Here is a 19,739-nt window from a genome sequence, read left to right as displayed (position 1 = left end):
AAAGGTATGTGGACACCTCTTCAAATCAGTGGATTTGGCTATTTCAGCCACACCTGTTTCTGACAGGTGTATAAAATCTAGCATACAGCCATGCAATCTCCATAGACAAACATTTACAGTAGAATGGCCTTACTGAAGAGCTCTGTGACTTTCAACGTGGCACCGAAATAGGATGCCACCTTTCCAACAAGTCAGTTCGTCAAATGTCTGCCCTGCTGGAGCTGCCCCGTTCAACTGTAAGTGCTGTTATTGTGAAATGAAAACATCTAGGAGCAGAGTGCTGATGCATGTAGCGCGTAAAAATCTTCTGTCCTCGGATGCAACACTCACTACCGAGTTCCAAACTACCTCTGGAAGCAACGTCAGCACAAGAACTGTTCGTCAGGAGCTTCATGAAATGGGTTTCCATGGCCGAGCAGCCGCACACAAGCCTAAGACCGCAACGCGCAATGCCAAGCGTCGGCTGGTGTGGTGTAAAGCTCGCCGCCATTGGACTGGAGCAGTGGAAACGTGTTCTCTGGAGTGATGAATCACACTTCACCATCTGGTAGTCCGACGGACAGATCTTGGTTTGGTGGATGCCAGGAGAACGCTACCTGCCTAAATGCATAGTGTCAACTGTAAAGTTTGGTGAAGGAGGAATAATGGTCTGGGGCTGTTTTTCATGGTTGGGGCTAGGCCACTTAGTTCTAGTGAAGGAAAATCTTAATTCTAAAGCGTACAATTACATTCTAGATGACTCTGTACTTCCAACTTTGTGGCAACAGTTTGGGGAAGGCACTTTCCAAATTGTATTTGTCACATGAGCCAAGTGTAGCCAGGTGTAGTAGACCTTACAGTGAATTGCTTACTTACAAGCCCTTAACCAACAACGCAGTTTTAAGAAAAATAAGTGTTAAGTAAAAAATAGATAAGTAAAAAACCTAAAATAAAATTGACTAATAATTAAAGAGCAGCAGTAAAATAACAATAGCGAGGCTATTCACAGGTGTACCGGTACAGAGTCAATCTGCGGGGGGCACCGGTTAGTCAAGGTAATTGAGGTAATACGTAAATGTAGGTCGAGTTAAAGTGACTATGCATAGATAATAAACTAAGAGTAGCAGCAGCGTAAAGGGGGGGGGGGGGGGGGTAATGCAAATAGTCTGGGTAGCAATTTGATTAGCTGTTCAGGAGTCTTATGGCGTCGGGGGTAGAAGCTGTTAAGAAGTCTTTCGGATCTAAACTTGGCGCTCCGGTACCGCTTGCCGTGCGGTAGCAGAGAGAACAGTCTATGACTTGGGTAGCTGGAGTCTTTGACAATTTTTAGGGTCTTCCTCTGACACCGGCAGGTATAGAGGTCCTGGATTGCAGGAAGCTTGGCCCCAGTGATGTACTGGGCCGTACGTAGCACTCTCTGTAGTGCCTTGCGGTCGGAGGCCAAACAGTTGCCATACCAGGCAGTGATGCAACCAGTCAGGATGCTCTCGATGGTGCAACTGTAAAACTTCTTGATAATCTGAGGACCCATGCCAAATCTTTTCAGTCTCCCGAGGGGGAATAGGCTTTGTCGTGCCCTCTTCATGACTGTCTTGGTGTGTTTAGACCATGATAGTTTGTTGGTGATGTGGACACCAAGGAACTTGAAGCTCTCAACCTGCTCCACTACAGCCCCTTCAATGAGAATGGGGACGTGCTCAGTCCTCCTTTTTTTGTAGTCCACAATCATCTCCTTTGTCTTGATCACATTGAGGGAGAGGTTGTTGTCCTGGCCCCTCACGGCCAGGTCTCTGACCTTCTCCCTGTAGGCTGTCTCATCGTTGTCAGTGATCAGGCCTACCACTGTTGTGTCATCAGCAAACTTAATGATGGTGTTGGAGTCATGCCTGGTCATGCAGTCATGAGTGAACAGGGAGTACAGGAGGGGACTGAGCACGCACCCCTGAGGGGCCCCCATGTTGCGGATCAGCGTGGCGGATGTGTTGTTACCTACCCTTACCACCTGGGGGCGTCCTGCAGGAAGTCCAAGATCCAGTTGCAGAAGGAGGTGTTTAGTCCCAGGATTCTTAGCTTAGTGATGAGCTTTGAGGGCCCCATTGTGTTGAACGATGAGCTGTAGTCAGTGAATTGCCTTCTCACATAGGTGTTCCTTTTGTCCAGGTGGGAAAGGGTAGTGTGGAGTGCAATAGAGATTGCATCATCTGTGGATCTGTAGGTGGGTATGCAAATTGGGGTGGGTCTCGGGTTTCTGGGATAATGTTGCTGATGTGAGCCATGACCAGCCTTTCAAAGCACTTCATGGCTACAGACTTGAGTGCTACGGGTCGGTAGTAATTTAGGCAGGTTACCTTAGTGTTCTTGGGCACAGGGACTATGGTGGTCTGCATGAAACATGATGGTATTACAGACTCAGTCAGGGGCAGGTTGAAAATGTCAGTGAAGACACTTGCCAGTTGGTCAGAGCATGCTCGGAGTACATGTCCTGGTAATCTATCTGGCCCTGCGGCCTTGTGAATTTTGACCTGTTTAAATGTTTAACTCACATCGGTTATGGAGAGCATGATCACACAGTCGTCCGGAACAGCTCATGCTCTCATGCATGTTTCAGTGTTACTTCTCTCAAAGTGAGCATAGAAGTAATTTAGCTTGTCTGGTAGGCTTGTGTCACTGGGCAGCTCGCGGCTGTGGTTCCCTTCGTAGTCTGTAATAGTTTGCAAGCCCTGCCACATCCGACGAGCGTCAGAGCCAGTGTAGTACGATTCAATCTTAGTCCTGTATTGATGCTTTGCCTGTTTGATGGTTCTTTGGAGGGCATAGCGGGATTTCTTATAAGTTTCTGGGTTAGAGTCCCGCTCATTGAAAGCAGTAGCTGTACCCTTTAGCTCAGTGTGGCTGTTGCCTGTAATCCATTGCTTCTGGTTGGGGTATGTACGTACAATCACTGTGGGGACGATGTCATCGATGCACTTATTGATGAAGCCAGTGACTGAATCCCGGAACGTATTCCACCTGTGCTAGCAAAACAGTCCTGTAGCATCTGCTTCATCTGACCACTTTTTTATTGACCAAGTCTTCCTGCTTTCGTTTTTGCTTGTAAGCAGGAATCAGGATTATAGAATTATGATCAGATTTGCCAAATGGAGGGCGGGGGAGAACTTTGTATGCGTCTCTGTGTGTGGAGTAAAAGTGGTCTAGAGTTTTTTTTCCCTCTGATTGCACATTTAACATGCTGGTAGAAATGAGGTAAAATGGATTTAAGTTCCCCTGCACTAAAGTCCCCGGCCACTAGGTGAGCCGCCTCTGTATGAACGTTTTCCTGTTTGCTTATGGCCGTATACAGCTCATTGAGTGCGGCCTTAGTGCCAGCATCGGTTTGTTGTGGTAAATAGACAGCTACGAAGAATATAGATGAAAACTCTCTTGGTAAATAGTGTGGTCTACAGCTTATGATGAGATACTCTAACTCAGGAGAGCAAAACCTTGAGATTCCCTTAGATTTCGTGCACCAGCTGTTGTTTACAAATATACATAGACCGCCACCCCTTGTCTTACAAGAGGCGGCTGTTCTATCCTGCCGAAAAAGCGTAAAATCCACCAGCTGTATGTTATTCATGTCGTCGTTCAGACACAACTGGGTGACACTCTATAGGATCGGTGTCCCCCCGCGGGACGGTTGAGCTAACGTGCACTAATGTGATTAGCATGAGGTTGTAAGTAACAAGAACATTTCCAATGACATAGACATATCTGATATTGTCAGAAAGCTTAAATTCTTGTTAATCGAACTGCACTGTCCAATTTACAGTAGGTATTACAGTGAAATAATACCATGCTATTGTTTGAGGAGGGTGCACAGTTATGAACTTGAAAATGCATTAATGAACCAATTAGGCACATTTGGGCAGACTTGAAACAACATTTTGAACAGAAATGGAATGGTTCATTGGATCAGTCTAAAACGTTGCAGATATACTGCTGCCATCTAGTGGCGACATTCTAAATTGCACGTAAGCTGGAATAATGCATTATGACCTTTCTCCTACATTTCAAAGATGATGAAACAAAAAATTGAGAAAAAAAACGGCATGTTTTTTCTTGTATTATCTTTTACTAGATATAATGTGTTATATTCTCCTACATTAGTTTCACATTTCCACAAACTTCAAAGTGTTTCCTTTCAAATGGTATCAAGAATATGCATATCCTTGCTTCGGGTCCTGAGCTACAGGTAGTTAGATTTGGGTAAGTCATTTTAATCGAAAATTGAAAAAAAGGGCCCGATCCTTTAAGAGGTTCCCGTTGGTAGGATTGACGTGCTCATAGTTCATCTATTTTATTATCCAATAACTGTACATTGACTAATAGGACCTATGGTAAAGGCAGATTACCCATTCAACGTCAGATCCTCACAAGGCACCCAGACCTACGCCCCCGATATCTCCGTCTCTTTCTCCTGCGAATGATGGGGATGAGGGCCTTGTCGGGTGTCTGGAGTAAATCCTTTGCGTCTGACTTGTTAAAGCAAAAATCTTCTTCCAGTACGGGGTTAGGGTTAGGGTTATAAGAGAGGGTACAGAAATGGTTTATCGAGATCAGTGTGGAAGAACTTGACTGGCCTGCATAGAGCCCTGACCTCAACCCCATCGAACACCTTAATTGGAACCCCGACTGCGAGCCAGGTCTAATCACCCAACATCAGTGCAATGCTCGTGGCTGAATGGAAGCAAGTCCCAGCAGAAATGTTCCAACATCTAGTGAAAAGACTTCCCAGAAGAGTGGAGGCTGTTATTGCAGCAAAGGGGGGACTAACTCCATATTAATGCCCATTTCGGAATGAGATGTTCTACTAGCAGGTCTCCACATACTTTTGGGCATGTAGCGTAGTTAACCATTGGGTTCTCGTTTGAACCATTGCCCACAGCGCAGCCAATGTGAAGGCTACAACTGTCCCGACGCTCTGTCTAACTGCAATATGGTCTTGGAATCCTATGAAAAAATACTTCCATATCACCACAAATTAATTTGACAAATACAAAAGATTCCACTTACTGTCCGCTGTTTTAACACATATTCCCACTGAGGTGTTTTGCACTGAACATTGACCTGAACTATGACACTTCCTGAGCTAATGGAAACTCGGGAGGGAACACAAAAAAACTTCGCTGTGTTCTACGAAAAACCTCAGCGGACATCAATGGTAAAACAACTAATTTTGAGAGAATCTTTTTTTATTTGTGAAGTAATTTTTTTCTGAATAATTTTTTGGAGTTTTCAAGGATTCCAAGCTTTTCACACTTCTCTTATCTTTTCTAGCTCCCTTTCCTGTTATTTCCTAGCAAATGTTCCTCATATCCTTTGTGTGCTTCCTTTCCTAATTCCCTAGTTTCCTTTTCTTCTTCGATAGCATATTTCCTTATTTCACTTCTTGGATCCTTTTCATCATGGACTGGTCAAATCCAATAGAGGGCACATTTGAGCTGAATAATATTATGAACGGGTACATTTAAAGGGCTACACAGCTCATAATTAAACTGTTTTGAGAAACGTTATTAAACTGACGATTATAGGCTTCTTTATTTTTTTGTGTGTAAAATATTGTGCACATTCTGAGAAGTATTTTATTATTCCAACAACCTTCCTTTCACCCCAGCTTTTTTTTTAAGTCATGAGATGTGTGACCGACACAGTTCAGTGGTCAGGCTAGCCGTCGACCGGATGACGTCGGTGCAAATGTAGCTATGCTTGTCACTGGATGTTGATTTACTTCAAATATGGTTCTGCTATGTCCTCGTTTGTACTGTAAAGTTTGCTGAGAATACGGACGGTTGATATGACAGTCTTTCCCTCTGACACAGGTAAATAGCAACACATAGCCAGCTGTCGTGGTCTTGTTTTCATTAACTAGCGTAGCCAACTATCTAGCCAATGCGGCCTACAATAACAGTGAGACAGGGGAATCGAGTTCACACCGCTTCACACAACGTTAGCTTAGCTAGTTGGCTGAAACTTGCTTACTAGCCAGCTGTCCTGTGTCTACGGGTTGTGACAGCGTACTAAGTTGCCTATACTAGCCAAGTTAGCCATGCATTCTGGGCAGTTTCGACTATGCTAGCTACATGCCATAAGTAATGCTTATTTTGTAAACCAACTAACGCGTTAATGTTCCATTGCATGGAGACCTAGGTAACTCCCGCCTGTTGAAGACGTTTGTTTCACTTTCCAGCTAGCTGACTGGACTTTCCTGCCTGAACCAGAGCTAGTTTGACCTGACCATTTTTCTGCGTTGATGTGTGTGCTAGCCAGCGTCCAACGTTAGGGCTAACCAGAACGTTTCAAGTAGTAAAGTTAGCTAGCTATCGTTAGTAGTTGAACAAAACAGCCAGTGTGTGGCTCATTCAATATGGTACTGATTTCTCGAAGTTTATCATGCAGTTGTCAGGCTTTTTTCCTTTATTTTTTTTACATAGAGATAATTAGATTTTGCCTAACTAGCTAGCCAACAACCTTGAGTCATAACACATTCTGTTGGCTAGTTAATGTTTTACTTACAACTAGTTCGTTTTTAGGCTGACCTAGCTAATAACAAGCTATCTCTAGATGTAAATGTGCACTAAGGTATTGCTGTGCATGTCTTCTATACTTTTCAATAATACTTTTTACTGCGTGACGACCTATTACGGCTGTTCACCTGAACAGTACGTGTCTCCAGTCCACTCCTTGGCGCTTGCAAAGTTGTATTAGTAGGCAGGGCAAACCCGTTTTAGTGATTTCTTGTGTATCATCAAAATAAATCCATCGCAGCACGTTTGTTGACTGATTCAGCCGTTTTTACCTGATTTAGTACAATACCTTAGGAAACTAGATGGTAACTTTACAAGTAAAGTTGCGGGGCTTGTTTTTAGCTCTTTACAAGTGTTTTGGTGGTCATGGAAGACGTTTATTTAAAGCAAAGCAGTTAAATTTAGTAAAATATTTGGGCCCAATACTTTAATAGACTACTATATCAACCTTATTACTTTGGATTGTGTGGCAGTTAGAACACAAAAATGTCTAAGCTATGGTTATTCGCTGCTCTGGCACCCCAATGGTGGAACAAGCTCCCTCACGACGCCAGGACAGCGGAGTCAATCACCACCTTCCGGAGACACCTGAAACCCCACCTCTTCAAGGAATACCTGGGATAGGATAAAGTAATCCTTCTAACCCCCCCTTAAAAGATTTAGATGCACTATTGTAAAGTGGTTGTTCCACTGGATATTATAAGGTGAATGCACCAATTTGTAAGTCGCTCTGGATAAGAGCGTCTGCTAAATGACTTAAATGTAAAATGTAAATGTTATTGCGTGTGAACTGAAAGAAAGAAGGAAGGCATAGGACAAAGCCATCTGTCACAAGATGGGAATAAAAAGTAGGATTATGTGGACAACCCTTTTCATTCTGTGGGTTTCAGATAAATAAATGCACGATTTACTTTTGTAAAACGTTCTGGGTAAATTAAGTTGATTTTAGTTGAACAATGACGTAGTGATACGAATGTTTTAGGTTATTATCTGTGGAGATGCATATGATGGTGCATCTAGTGATGCCAGTTTTTGTGGTAGGTGAAGAACTATAGAGGATAGCTTCGTATGTAGACCTACTGATAGCTATCTAATAAATAGACTCTTTAGGCTAACAGGGATCACTAAAAAGTCCATTTTCTGAAGAAAATGTGGTGTACTTGCTAGCTTGTTTTAAAGGTTGTATGGTTTTTAAATAACTTATAGTAGTGGTAGTGTCTGCAGTAGTAATGGTGGTGACTCTCTGTAGTTGAAAAAGTAGGCATATGAAAATGTTGGTTGATAGAATAGGATAGCCTGTGAAAGTTGGTTTGGTGTTTCTTGCTTGAAAGGTTCAAGAGTTACCCTCCAACAATAATTGTATTATATGCAAATGTAGCATTTTTAAGTTGTTGTAATTTATAGTGCAGACCAGAGCTAGATCAGAGCTGGTGCGAACCAGAGCTAGCTAGCTACAACCAGGACCAGAGCTAGTGCAGAGCAGTAGTTGTGGTCAGTAGTTGTGTTGCTGGTTCTTTGGGCCCTACGGTATGGACATGGTCAATGGTTGTGGTCAGTAGTTTTGTGGGTCAGTTGTTTTGGTAAGATGTTTCGTTAGTTGTGGTTAGTAGTTTTGATAAGTAGGTGTTGTGGTCAGTAGTTGTGGTCAATAGTTGTGATTGTGGTCATTAGTTACATTTAACATTTACATTTAAGTCATTTAGCAGACGCTCTTATCCAGAGCGACTAACAAATTGTGTGGTCAGTAGTTTTGATAAGTAGCTGTGTGGTTCATTAACTGTGATAAGGAGTTGTGTGGTTGTGGTCAGTAGTTTTGTGGTTGTGGCCAGTACTGGTAGGTTGTGTTTTGGTAAGTAGTTGTGGTCAGTGTCTAAAATACAGTTGTTGCTATGAAGATGTTGTCTCCCTCCGAGTCACTTGTTGCTAGGCAACCGCCCTGCAGTTGCCTTGGCAGGCATGTTCCCTCATGACTAAAGCCAGTGTGAGAAACATGCTAACAAACATTTGTGCTATAAATAAATACTGTAGTCTTACCTACAAAATTCTAGATTCATGATAGTGTTAGACAAAGCAAGGAAAGTGAACTTCAAAATGTGGTGTAGTTTTATTGTAATTTGTGGTTGTTGTTGGTCTGTAATGAATCTGCTAGCTTCTGACACTGCATCTAATGAAAGCAGTTGATGGGTTACTAAAACGGCTCTAACTCTTGATTGGTAGAAGCTATTCATGTTTGGCTTTCTGATTTGGAAGGCATAGAAGTAGAGGAAGCTTCCATACATTAAGTTTCTCTGACTTTTTGGGATAGTGGTCAAAATGTCAGTTTGTGTGTGGGGGGGTGGTAGTAATGCAGTTAATAAAACAGCTGTATCGTTAGAGCCACAGATGTTCCGTAGGAAAATAGAATGCTCTGTACCTTATTGTGACATTTTTTTGGTAACAACCTATTCTGTTCCGATTTGTTTAAAAAGTTACAGATAATGTTGATGCGGTTACTAAAACAACTAACGTTTTATTGGTACCAGAATTCTGTTCCGATTTCAGATTTGAATAGAAGGGAAGTAGACCAAGATGTCATACCCTCTAACCTTTTGTCCAAGTTGTTGACAAAGTGGTCAAAGCAGCTGACTTGTGTCAAAAATTGCATTTACAGTGAATAGAATGTTGGAAGTGATGTCACAATAGGGAGATTTAGAATGTTGAAAAAAGTCCCATGAATGTGGATGAAGATGGACAACGTTTATTAGTTTAAAAAGTATATAAAAAAAAAATGGTATATAAGCAACTCAATCCAGACCAGTCTACATGTTTAAATGGCATTTCTAGCTTAAATGGTGTAAGAGGAGTCGTGTTCTTAATAATACGAATAATGCATTTGTCAAAGATTTGAAGTGGGGACTCTGCTTCGCAAGGCCCATTAAATAATGTGGAAAATTCCAATTTATATTCTTAAAACTTAAGTTGAAAATGATGCTGTCGCTGCTTCCTGTTGACAAGGCATTTTGAGTCAAGTGGTTCGCCAACATGGTAAGGTTAATGCAACAATTTTTTTGTTAATAACTTCCTTCAATATTACGCTGAAATCAATAGAACAGGGGGCAGATGTTTGGGGTGTAGTGCTGTTTAACACTTTTCAAAGGCCACACGGAAACTTAGAATAACCTATACATGGTTGGTTAGATGAGAACTTGTAGAATGCTTATATTATCACGACTCAGGATATGCAGACTCAGGAGGCGGATAGTACAGTTCTCAGATATTTATTGTAAACACGGGTCAGGCAAAGAGCAGGTTGAGGACAGGCAGGGGTTCGTTATCACGTCAGAGGCAGGTACAGGACAGCAGGCAGGCTCGGGGTCAGGGCTGGCAGAGGTTCGTAATCAGGTCAGAATCAGGCAGGTACAGGACAGCAGGCAGGCTCGGGGTCAGGGCTGGCAGAGGTTCGTAATCAGGTCAGAATCAGGCAGGTACAGGACGGCAGGCAGGCTCGGGGTCAGGGCTGGCAGAGGTTCGTAATCAGGTCAGAATCAGGCAGGTACAGGACGGCAGGCAGGCTCGGGGTCAGGGCTGGCAGAATAATCAGAACCGGGAAAACAACTCCTAAACAGAACTTGAGAAAAAGGAAGACCGGAAAGCACGCTGGTAAGACCTGACAAGACGCACTGGCAACAGACAGAGAACACAGGTATAAATACTAGAGGTCGACCGATTATGATTTTTCACCGCCGATACCGATTATTGGGGGACCAAAAAAAAGCCGATGCCGATTTGTATTTTTTTTTACATTTTATTTATTTTATTTTTGATAGATTTATTTGTAATAATGACAATTACAACAATACTGAATGAGCACTTATTTTAACTTAATATAATACATAAATAAAATCAATTTAGCATCAAATAATGAAACATGTTCAATTTGGTTTAAATAATGCAAAAACAAAGTGTTGGAGAAGAAAGTAAAAGTGCATTTATGTGCCATGTAAGAAAGCTAACGTTTAAGTTCCTTGCTCAGAACATGAGAACATATGAAAGCTGGTGGCTCCTTTTAACATGAGTCTTCAATATTCCCAGGTAAGAAGTTTTAGGTTGTAGTTATTATAGGAATTATAGGACTATTTCTCTCTATAAGATTTGTATTTCATATACCTTTGACTATTGGATGTTCTTATAGGCACTTTAGTATTGCCAGTGTAACAGTATAGCTTCCATCCTTCTCCTCGCTCCTAACTGGGCACGAACCAGGAACACATCGACAACAGCCACCCTTGAAGCAGCGTTACCCATGTAGAGCAAGGGGAACAACTACTCCAAGTCTCAGAGCGAGTGGCGTTTGAAACGCTATTAGCGCGCACCCGGCTAACTAGCTAGCCATTTCACATCGGTTACACCAGCCTCATCTTGGGAGTTGACAGGCTTGAAGTCATAAACAGCGCAATGCATTGCGAAGGGCTGCTAGCAAACGCACAAAAGTGCTGTTTGAATGAACGCTTACGAGCCTGCTGCTGCCTACCACTGCTCAGTCAGACTGCTATATCAAATCATAGACTTAATTATAACATAACACAGAAATACGAGCCTTAGGTCATTGATATGGTCGAATCCGGAAACTATCATCTCGAAAACCAAACGTTTTTCCTGTCAGTGCAATACGGAACCGTTCTGTATTTTATCTAACTGGTGGCATCCCTAAGTCTAAATATTCCTGTTACATTGAACAACCTTCAATGTTATGTCATAATTATGTAAAAATATATTCTTCTGTGTATTGATTTTAAGAAAGGCATTGATGTTTATGGTTAGGTACAGTCGTGCAACGATTGCATTTTTTTTCGCAAATGCGCTTTTGTTAAATCATTCCCGTTTGGCGGTTTTATTTGTGACACTCATGGGCTGCAAGTGATGCTTCTCCTCATTGGTTTCTAGGCGCATATACCCACATGGGTGATTGAAAGAAACTGAGGTCTACACTCCAGGCCAGTTGGTTGTGGTAATGCACCTTAAAGTTGGTTGCCAACCACCATATATAAAGTCCAAAGATGAATAAGAAGAAGCCTGAAGGAGGAGAGATTACTAGAAACGATCTCGGTTGACCGTTTTATCTGTGGATTAATTGTCGGAGTTGAGGACCTTGTGCATGTCAGGTAAAATAACAACCCAATGTTTATATCCCAGGACAAATTAGCTAGCAACAGCAAGCAAGCTAGCTAAATTGCCATCAATGTTTAATGCTTTTCGACCTGTCCCCAAATTAATATAATTGGTTCAGAGTTTGTTTTGATATTTCAACCTGTGTGTCCTGATCGCGTCTGGTGTGGGGCAACAAAATCAACGCACGTGTGCGGTCTGGTCAGCATGTTATGTCATGATGACTAAACCTTTATACTAACGTCAGCAATCTGAGGTAAAAAGCATGTGTAATTCCACTCAATTTTTATGGGGTGAAAATGCAAGCTTGTGTAAGGTAGTAACACAAACTGTCCACATTAAGGAAATTAGCACAATATACAATAACTGAATATGGCAAAATAGTTTGACATGTCAATTTAAGATGATGGTGTATTACATCTTTCTTTCTCAGTTTAACCATTTAGAGTGTTTAAAAATGCTCTCAAACACAGTTTAACCGAGTGCTCTAGACTAGAGCGTATTTGCTGCACAGCCTGAATGTTTGATGTCCCTTGTATTAGTGGTCTGTGCAGGATACACATGGTACCTTCCAATAAAATGCTTACTCGCAGGTTCCTTCTCAACAATGCCATAATAATAGATAAGAATACGAACATAAAGTAAATGGCATAGTAGAATAGAATAAACATTTTCTCATAAGCTTTTAACTAAATGTATAGTCACATTTTCATGTGTTTTGGGGATTGGAGGGAAAGTGTTTCATTATTATTGCTAAGTAATGCATATCGTACGAGTCTGATAGCAGCAGTTGTGGTGTGTGTGGATGAGTGTACTGTATATCTGTGTGAGTCCATGTGTGCTAAGGTGTGGAGAGTCAGTGCAGGTGGTCAGTTCAAGTGTGATTTTGGCACTCAGTGAAGCCCAATCTGTCAACTTTCCATTCAGATCATTCTGGAAATAACAGTCCAAGGCTCTCTCCAGTTCAATGTTAACTTGTTATGTATCTAGCGCCTATGCACATCGATAGTCTACTTCAAATGTGCCTTATCATGCTTAGTTCGCCTTTGACATATGTTGACTTTTCAAGCTACATGAAAGGTCATTCGGAAAGTATTCAGACCCCTTGACATTTTCTACATTTTGTTACAGCCTTATTCTAAAATGGATTAGATCGTTTCCCCCCCCCCCCCCCTCAATCTACACACAATACCCCATAATGATGAAGTGAAAACAGGTTTTTATAATTTTTGGGAAACTTATATACATTTTGTATAAGTATTCAGACCCTTTACTCAGTACTTTGTTGAAGCACCCTTGGCAGAGACTATCGCCTCAAGTCTTCTTGGTTATGATGCTACAAGCTTGGCACACCAGTATTTGGGGAGTTTCTCACATTCTTCTCTGCAGATCCTCTCAAGCTCTGTCAGGTTGGATGGGGAGCGTCACTGCACAGATATTTTCAGGTCTCTCCAGAGATGTTCGATTGGGTTCACGTCCGGGCTCTGGCTGGGCCACTCAAGGACATTCAAAGACTTCTCCTGAAGCCACTCCTGCGTTGTCTTGGCTGTGTGCTTAGGGTTGTTGTCCTGTTGGAGGGTGAACCTTCGCCCCAGTCTGAGGTCCTGAGCACTCTGGAGCAGGTTTTCATCAAGGATCTCTCTGTACTTTGCTCTGTTCCTCGATCCTGACTAGTCTCCCAGTCCCAGTCCCTGCCACTGAAGACCATACACACAGCATGATGCTGCCACCACCATGCTTCACCGTAGGGATGGTGCCAGGTTTCCTCCAGACGTGATGCTTGGCATTCAGGCCAAAGAGTTCAATTCTGGTTTCATCAGACCAGAGAATCTTGTTTCTCATGGTCTGAGAGTCTTAAGGTGCCTTTTGGCAAACTCCAAGTGGGCTGTCATGTGCCTTTTACTTTCTGAATACACTGTATACCCACCCATGGCTGCGCCCTTGCCCAATCATGTGAAATCCATAGATTAGGGCTTAATGAATCTATTTCAATTGACTGATTACCTTATGAACTGTAACTCAGTAAAATCTTTGGAATAGTTGCGTTTTATATTTTGTTCAGTATATGTAATGGTTATGGATGTTTTATTCAAGTTACAACCACCTGCAACGAAGACTGATTCAGGGTCCACTTTATATGTTAACCTCTAGGCACACTATTCAACAGCCAGTGACAAATCAGAGCGCCACATTTAAAACCACAAAATGTCATAATTCAAAGTTCTCAAACAGGACTATTTTACACCATTTGAAAGATAAGACTCTCGTTAATCTAACCACATTGTCCGATTTCAAAAAGGCTTTACAGCGAAAGCAAACCATTAGATTATGTCAGGAGAGTACCCTGCCAAAAATAATCACACAGCCATTTTCAAAGCAAGCATATATGTCACAAAAACCAAAACCACAGCTAAATGCAGCACTAACCTTTGATCTTCATCAGATGACACTCCTAGGACATTGTTATACAATACATGCATGTTTTGTTCAATCAAGTTCATATTTATATCAAAAACCAGCTTTTTACATTAGTATGTGATGTTCAGAACTAGCATACCCACCGCAAACTTCCGGTGAATTTACTAAATTACTCATGAATAACGTTCACAAAATACATAACAATTATTTTAAGAATTATAGATACAGAACTCCGTTATGCAATCGCGGTTTCATATTTTAAACTAACTTTTCGGTTAAAGCACATTTTGCAATATTCTGAGTACATAGCCCGGCCATTACGGCTAGCTATTTTGACACCCACCAAGTTTGGCCCTCACCAAACTCAGTTTTACTATAAGAAAAATTGGATTACCTTTGCTGTTCTTCGTCAGAATGCACTCCCAGGACTTCTACTTTAACAACAAATGTTGTTTTGGTTCCAAATAATTTGTTATATTCAAATAGCTCCGTTTTGTTCGTGCGTTGAGGTCACTATCCGAAGGGTGACGCATGAGCGCATTTCGTGACAAAAAATGTCTAAATATTCCATTACCGTACTTCGAAGCATGTCAAACGCTGTTTAAAATCAATTTTTATGCTATTTTTCTCGTAAAATAGCGATAATATTCCAACCGGGCGACGTTGTATTCATTCAAACACTGAAAGAAAAAAAATGGAGAATTCTCATGAACGTGCATCTCCAGTGTCACTGTTCCCAGCCTGACCACTCACAAACAGAGCTGCTGTACTTTGCCCAGAGACTGCAGACACCCCATTACACTTTCTGGCGCCTTCTGAGAGCCAATGGAAGCCTTGGAAAATGTCACGTTACAGCAGAGATGCTGTATTTTCGATAGAGATGCCACAGAAGGAGAACAAATTGTCAGACAGGGCACTTCCTGTATGGAATCTTCTCAGGTTTTGGCCTGCCATATGAGTTCTGTTATACTCACAGACACCATTCAAACCGTTTTAGAAACTTTAGTGTTTTCTATCCAAATCTACTAATTATATGCATATTCTCGTTTCTGGGCAAGAGTAGTAACCAGTTTAAATCGGGTACGTTTTTTTATCCGGCCGTGCAAATACTGCCCCCTAGCCCCAACAGGTTAAGGGTGTTTTTTCTAATTACAAACAGCTACAACCAAGTCTGCTTCAGGCGGGAGCCATCAGTCCGCTCTGTAGTTTCCCTATATTCTGACTCCACCCATCAGTCCGCTCAGTAGTTTCCCTATATTCTGACTACACCATCAGTCCACTCTGTAGTTTCCCTAATATTCTGACTCCACCCATCAGTCCGCTCTGTAGTTATTCTGACTCAACCCCTCTCTGTATACACAGGTAGCAATCGGACCCAGTAGAAGCGAACGCCACCACCATGTACTCGGAGTGGAGGTCTCTGCACCTGGTAGTGCAGAGCGACCAGGGCCACCTGAGTGTCCTTCACTCGTACCCTCCGGCAGTTGGGCGCGATGTGGCCAATGCAGTGGTTAAACCTCTGGGGGTGACCCTGGGCACTCCATCCACTGACAGCCTGCTCAAGACCGACAAAGAGGTAGGCAACCTGTGCTGAAAACAACCCAGGTGTTTTGGCAGAGCTGAATCGGATAGGTGTAACTAAGCCATAAGGGTGAAGAGTTAGTTTCAAGTTTTAACGTCTCATGCGTGCACTAGTACAGTGAAATGCCTTTGTTGCAAACTCAAAACCCAGCAATGCAATAATTAATAACAATGTGTTACTAGAAAAAAACACGAGAAATGAGAGGTATGAAGGACACAATAAGTAAGTAAGCGTACTATATACAGGGACAGTTCCAATACTATATTTACAATGTGCAGGGATACTGGAGTGATGGACGTAGATATGTGTAGGGGTAAGGGGACTAGGCATCAGGATATAAGATAAACAGAGTAGCAGCAGCTTGTATGTGAGTGGGTGGGTGTGTGTAGAGTCAGTATAAATGGACGTGCATGTTGTGTGAGTGAGCAAATCATGGAGTGTGAGTGTGTAGGACCTGTGAGTGTGCGTAGAGACAAAAATAAAAAGGTCAATGAGGATACAAGATTGATTCAGATAGCTAACAAAATAGCTACACAGACTATTTATCAGTCTTATTGCTTGGGGATCGAAGCTGTTCAAGAGCCTGTTGGTACCAGACTTGATGCACCGGTACCGCTTGCCATGCGGAAGCAGAGAGAATAGTCTGACTTGAGTGGTTGAGTCTAATGATTTTCTGGGCCTTCCTACCACACCACCTGATATAGATGCCCTGGATGGCAGGGAGTTCGGCCCCAGTAATGTACTGGGCTGTCCCCACCAAACTCTCTAGCGCCATGTGATCAAAGACGGTGCTATCGCCGTATCGGGCAGTGATGCAGCCAGTCAATATGCTCTCAATGGTCCAGCTGTAGAACCTTTTAAAGATTTGAGGGCCCATGACAAACTTTTTCAACCTCCTGAGGGTGGAAGAGGCACTGTCATGCCTTCTTCACTACTGTGCGCGTGTTTGGACCATTTTAATTACTTCAGTGATTTGGACACCGAGGAATGTGGATGGGGGGTGTGCTTGCCCCCCTGTGTTTCCTGTAGTCCATGATCAGCTCCTTGGTCTTACTGACGTTGAGAGAGGTTGTTGTTCTGGCACCACACTGCTAGGTCATTGACCTCCTCCCTGTAGGCTGAGATTTGACTTTACTTGGCCCAAGTGTTGCGTTGTTTTCCATTCAAGGGGAAAGAAAGTCAAGTTAGAATACCAACAACTTTCTAAGGTAGTATATTTTTTGCTCTAAATATGGGGAGGGTATTGTCAAGGTCCACTTCATTCAATATTCTATTAAAAAGTAAAAGTTTCTTCCCTCTTTAGCTCCAAGTTCCTCTGAAATTGTTTTTGAGGAAATAGGCAGAACATAAGCTAAATGACCCTAACACGCCCTTGATGGGCTAGGCTTTTTCAGTCCCTTATTTTTACAAAACCAAGGAGGCTGAACGGTCACCTGCACATTAGGACTCAACTACCTCCTGGCGAATGGAAACTTTTTTTTTTTTTAATCTTTTTTTTATTAATATATATATATATATATAACTGCACGCTTGATTGAAACACACACCTCCCCCTCTACATTCCATTGTGTTTTCAAATCTATTCTCTCTCTGATTTGTTGCTGGGTGAAAAATAGTCTTTGGCTTTGTCCCCATTTTTGTCTGTGCTGCTCACTTCCTCCTCATGTTAGCCTTGTAGCTCGGACAGCCCCAGGTCTCTGGGCTCGCCTGATAACATTGAGAGGATTTCCTGTGTGTCCCCCTGGGGCATTCAACCTCTGCATCTTTATTGACTGTTTTTTCACCCCAGTGGACTACGGCTCCTTGAGCCAGTCCCTGTCCCAGCAGCCATTTAGATAAGGCTTGATTGTAATAGGGCCAGGCGAAGGAAAAATGTAAGCCGTCTGCCAAAGAATGTACACATGCCCTTACTAAGTGCCTCCTTGTCATTCCTGCTTGTTTTAGTTTGCCTGATAATTCTCTTAACATAGCACTGGGCTCTGTGAGTGCAACTCACACAGTAATGGCTTATAGGGCTTGTGTTTTGTACAACTATCCCATATTTCAGATGGTAGTATTTTAGGATAATACTGTATTTGGTAAATACATGGATAGTTCACACTGTGTGGTGGAACCAGCCAAATAGCTGTGTTCACCTTCCTTTTTTGACATGTGAAGTGATATAGAATGGTGAGCGCAGCAAGGCTGGTTCCACCAGGCTCTAGTTCACCTACCTTTCAAAGTTAGATGACCCATCCCTTTACCCCTGTGTTTTGAAATGAGTTAATTTCACGACAATCATCATAATTAGGCCTAAACACTTTTCTTTTTATCTCAATGCACAAATAGGCCATCTTATTTTGATTCACTTTCGAGTGTTAAATCAAATCAAATCAATTTATATAGCCCTTCGTACCTCAGCTGATATCTCAAAGTGCTGTACAGAAACCCAGCCTAAAACCCCAAACAGCAAGCAATGCATGTGAAAGAAGCACGGTGGCTAGGAAAAACTCCCTAGGATAACTCCCTAGAAAGGCCAAAAACCTAGGAAGAAACCTAGAGAGGAACCAGGCTATGAGGGGTGGCTAGTCCTCTTCTGGCTGTGCCGGGTGGATATTATAACAGAACATGGTCAAGATGTTAAAATGTTCATAAATGACCAGCATGGTCAAATAATAATAATCATAGTAGTTGTCGGGTGCAACAAGCACGTCCGGTGAACAGGTCAGGGTTCCATAGCCGCAGGCAGAACAGTTGAAACTGGAGCAGCAGCATGGCCAGGTGGACTGGGGACAGCAAGGAGTCATCATGCCAGGTAGTCCTGAGGCATGGTCCTAGGGCTCAGGTCCTCCGAGAGAAAGAAAGAAAGAGAGAATTAGAGAGAGCATATTTAAATTCACACAGGACACCGGATAAGACAAGAGAAATACTCCAGATGTAACAGACTGACCCTAGCCCCCCGACACAAACTACTGCAGCATAAATACTGGAGGCTGAGACAGGAGGGATCAGAAGACACTGTGGCCCCATCCGATGATACCCCCGGACAGGGCCAAACAGGCAGGATATAACCCCACCCACTTTGCCAAAGCACAGCCCCCACACCACTAGAGGGATGTCTCCAACCATCAACTTACCGTCCTAAGACGAGGCCGAGTATAGCCCACAAAGATCTCCGCCACGGCACAACCCAAGCGGGGGGGGGGGCGCCAACCCAGACAGATAGACCACGTCAGTGACTGAACCCACTCAAGTGACGCACCCCTCCCATGGACGGCATGGAAGAACACCAGTAAGCCAGTGACTCAGCCCCTGTAATAGGGTTAGAGGCAGAGAATCCCAGTGGAGAGTGGGGAACCGGCAAGGCAGAGACAGCAAGGGCGGTTCGTTGCTCCAGCCTTTCCGTTCACCTTCACACTCCTGGGCCAGACTATACTTAATCATAGGACCTACTGAAGAGATAAGTCTGCGTCTCTCACATGGGTAGGCAGACCATTACATAAAAATGGAGCTCTATAGGAGAAAGCCCTACCTCCAGCCGTTTGCTTAGAAATTCTAGGGACAATTAGGAGGCCTGCGTCTTGTGACCGTAGCGTACGTGTAGGTATGTACGGCAGGACCAAATTGGAAAGATAGGTAGGAGCAAGCCCATGTAATGCTTTGTAGGTTAGCAGTAAAACCTTGAAATCAGCCCTTGCCTTAACAGGAAGCCAGTGTAGGGAGGCTAGCACTGGAGTAATATGATCAAATTTTTTGGTTCTAGTCAGGATTCTAGCAGCCATATTTAGCACTAACTGAAGTTTGTTTAGTGCTTTATCCGGGTAGCCGGAAAGTAGAGCATTGCAGTAGTCCAGCCTAGAAGTAAGAAAAGCATGGATAAATTTTTCTGCGTCATTTTTTAACAGAAAGTTTCTGATTTTTGCAATGTTACGTAGATGGAAAAAAGCTGTCCTTGAAACAGTCTTGATATGTTCTTCAAAAGAGAGATCAGGGTCCAGAGTAACGCCGAGGTCCTTCACAGTTTTATTTGAGACGACTGTACAACCATCCAGATTAATTGTCAGATTCAACAGAAG

The 19,739-nt window shown here is 42.8% G+C and overlaps 1 protein-coding gene across 15 annotated transcripts in view; it reads left to right on the top strand.

The window, feature by feature from the left end:
• The window catches only part of LOC106583647 (ral GTPase-activating protein subunit beta), a 97,448-nt gene that overhangs the window by 30,666 nt on the left and 47,043 nt on the right, over nt 1-19,739 (top strand). For 3 of the 15 annotated variants that reach the window (XR_014382211.1, XR_014382210.1, XR_014382205.1), the window contains exons 1-2: nt 5,463-5,834; nt 15,465-15,678. Coding sequence is in view for 3 of the 15 variants with exons in the window: in XM_082967674.1 (XP_082823800.1) it covers nt 15,502-15,678 (177 nt within the window). In the remaining 12 variants the exon portion in view is untranslated. Of the gene's footprint in view, nt 1-5,460; nt 5,835-9,889; nt 10,179-15,464; nt 15,679-19,739 lie in introns of those variants that run through there. The other 12 variants (XR_014382209.1, XR_014382208.1, XR_014382213.1 and 9 more) reach the window with 9 other exon arrangements.

Source organism: Salmo salar, chromosome 22 (assembly GCF_965601325.2).
Source record: "Salmo salar chromosome 22, fSalSal1, whole genome shotgun sequence".
Lineage (NCBI taxonomy): Eukaryota > Metazoa > Chordata > Actinopteri > Salmoniformes > Salmonidae > Salmo > Salmo salar.
This window is presented reverse-complemented; position numbering and strand designations above follow the sequence as displayed.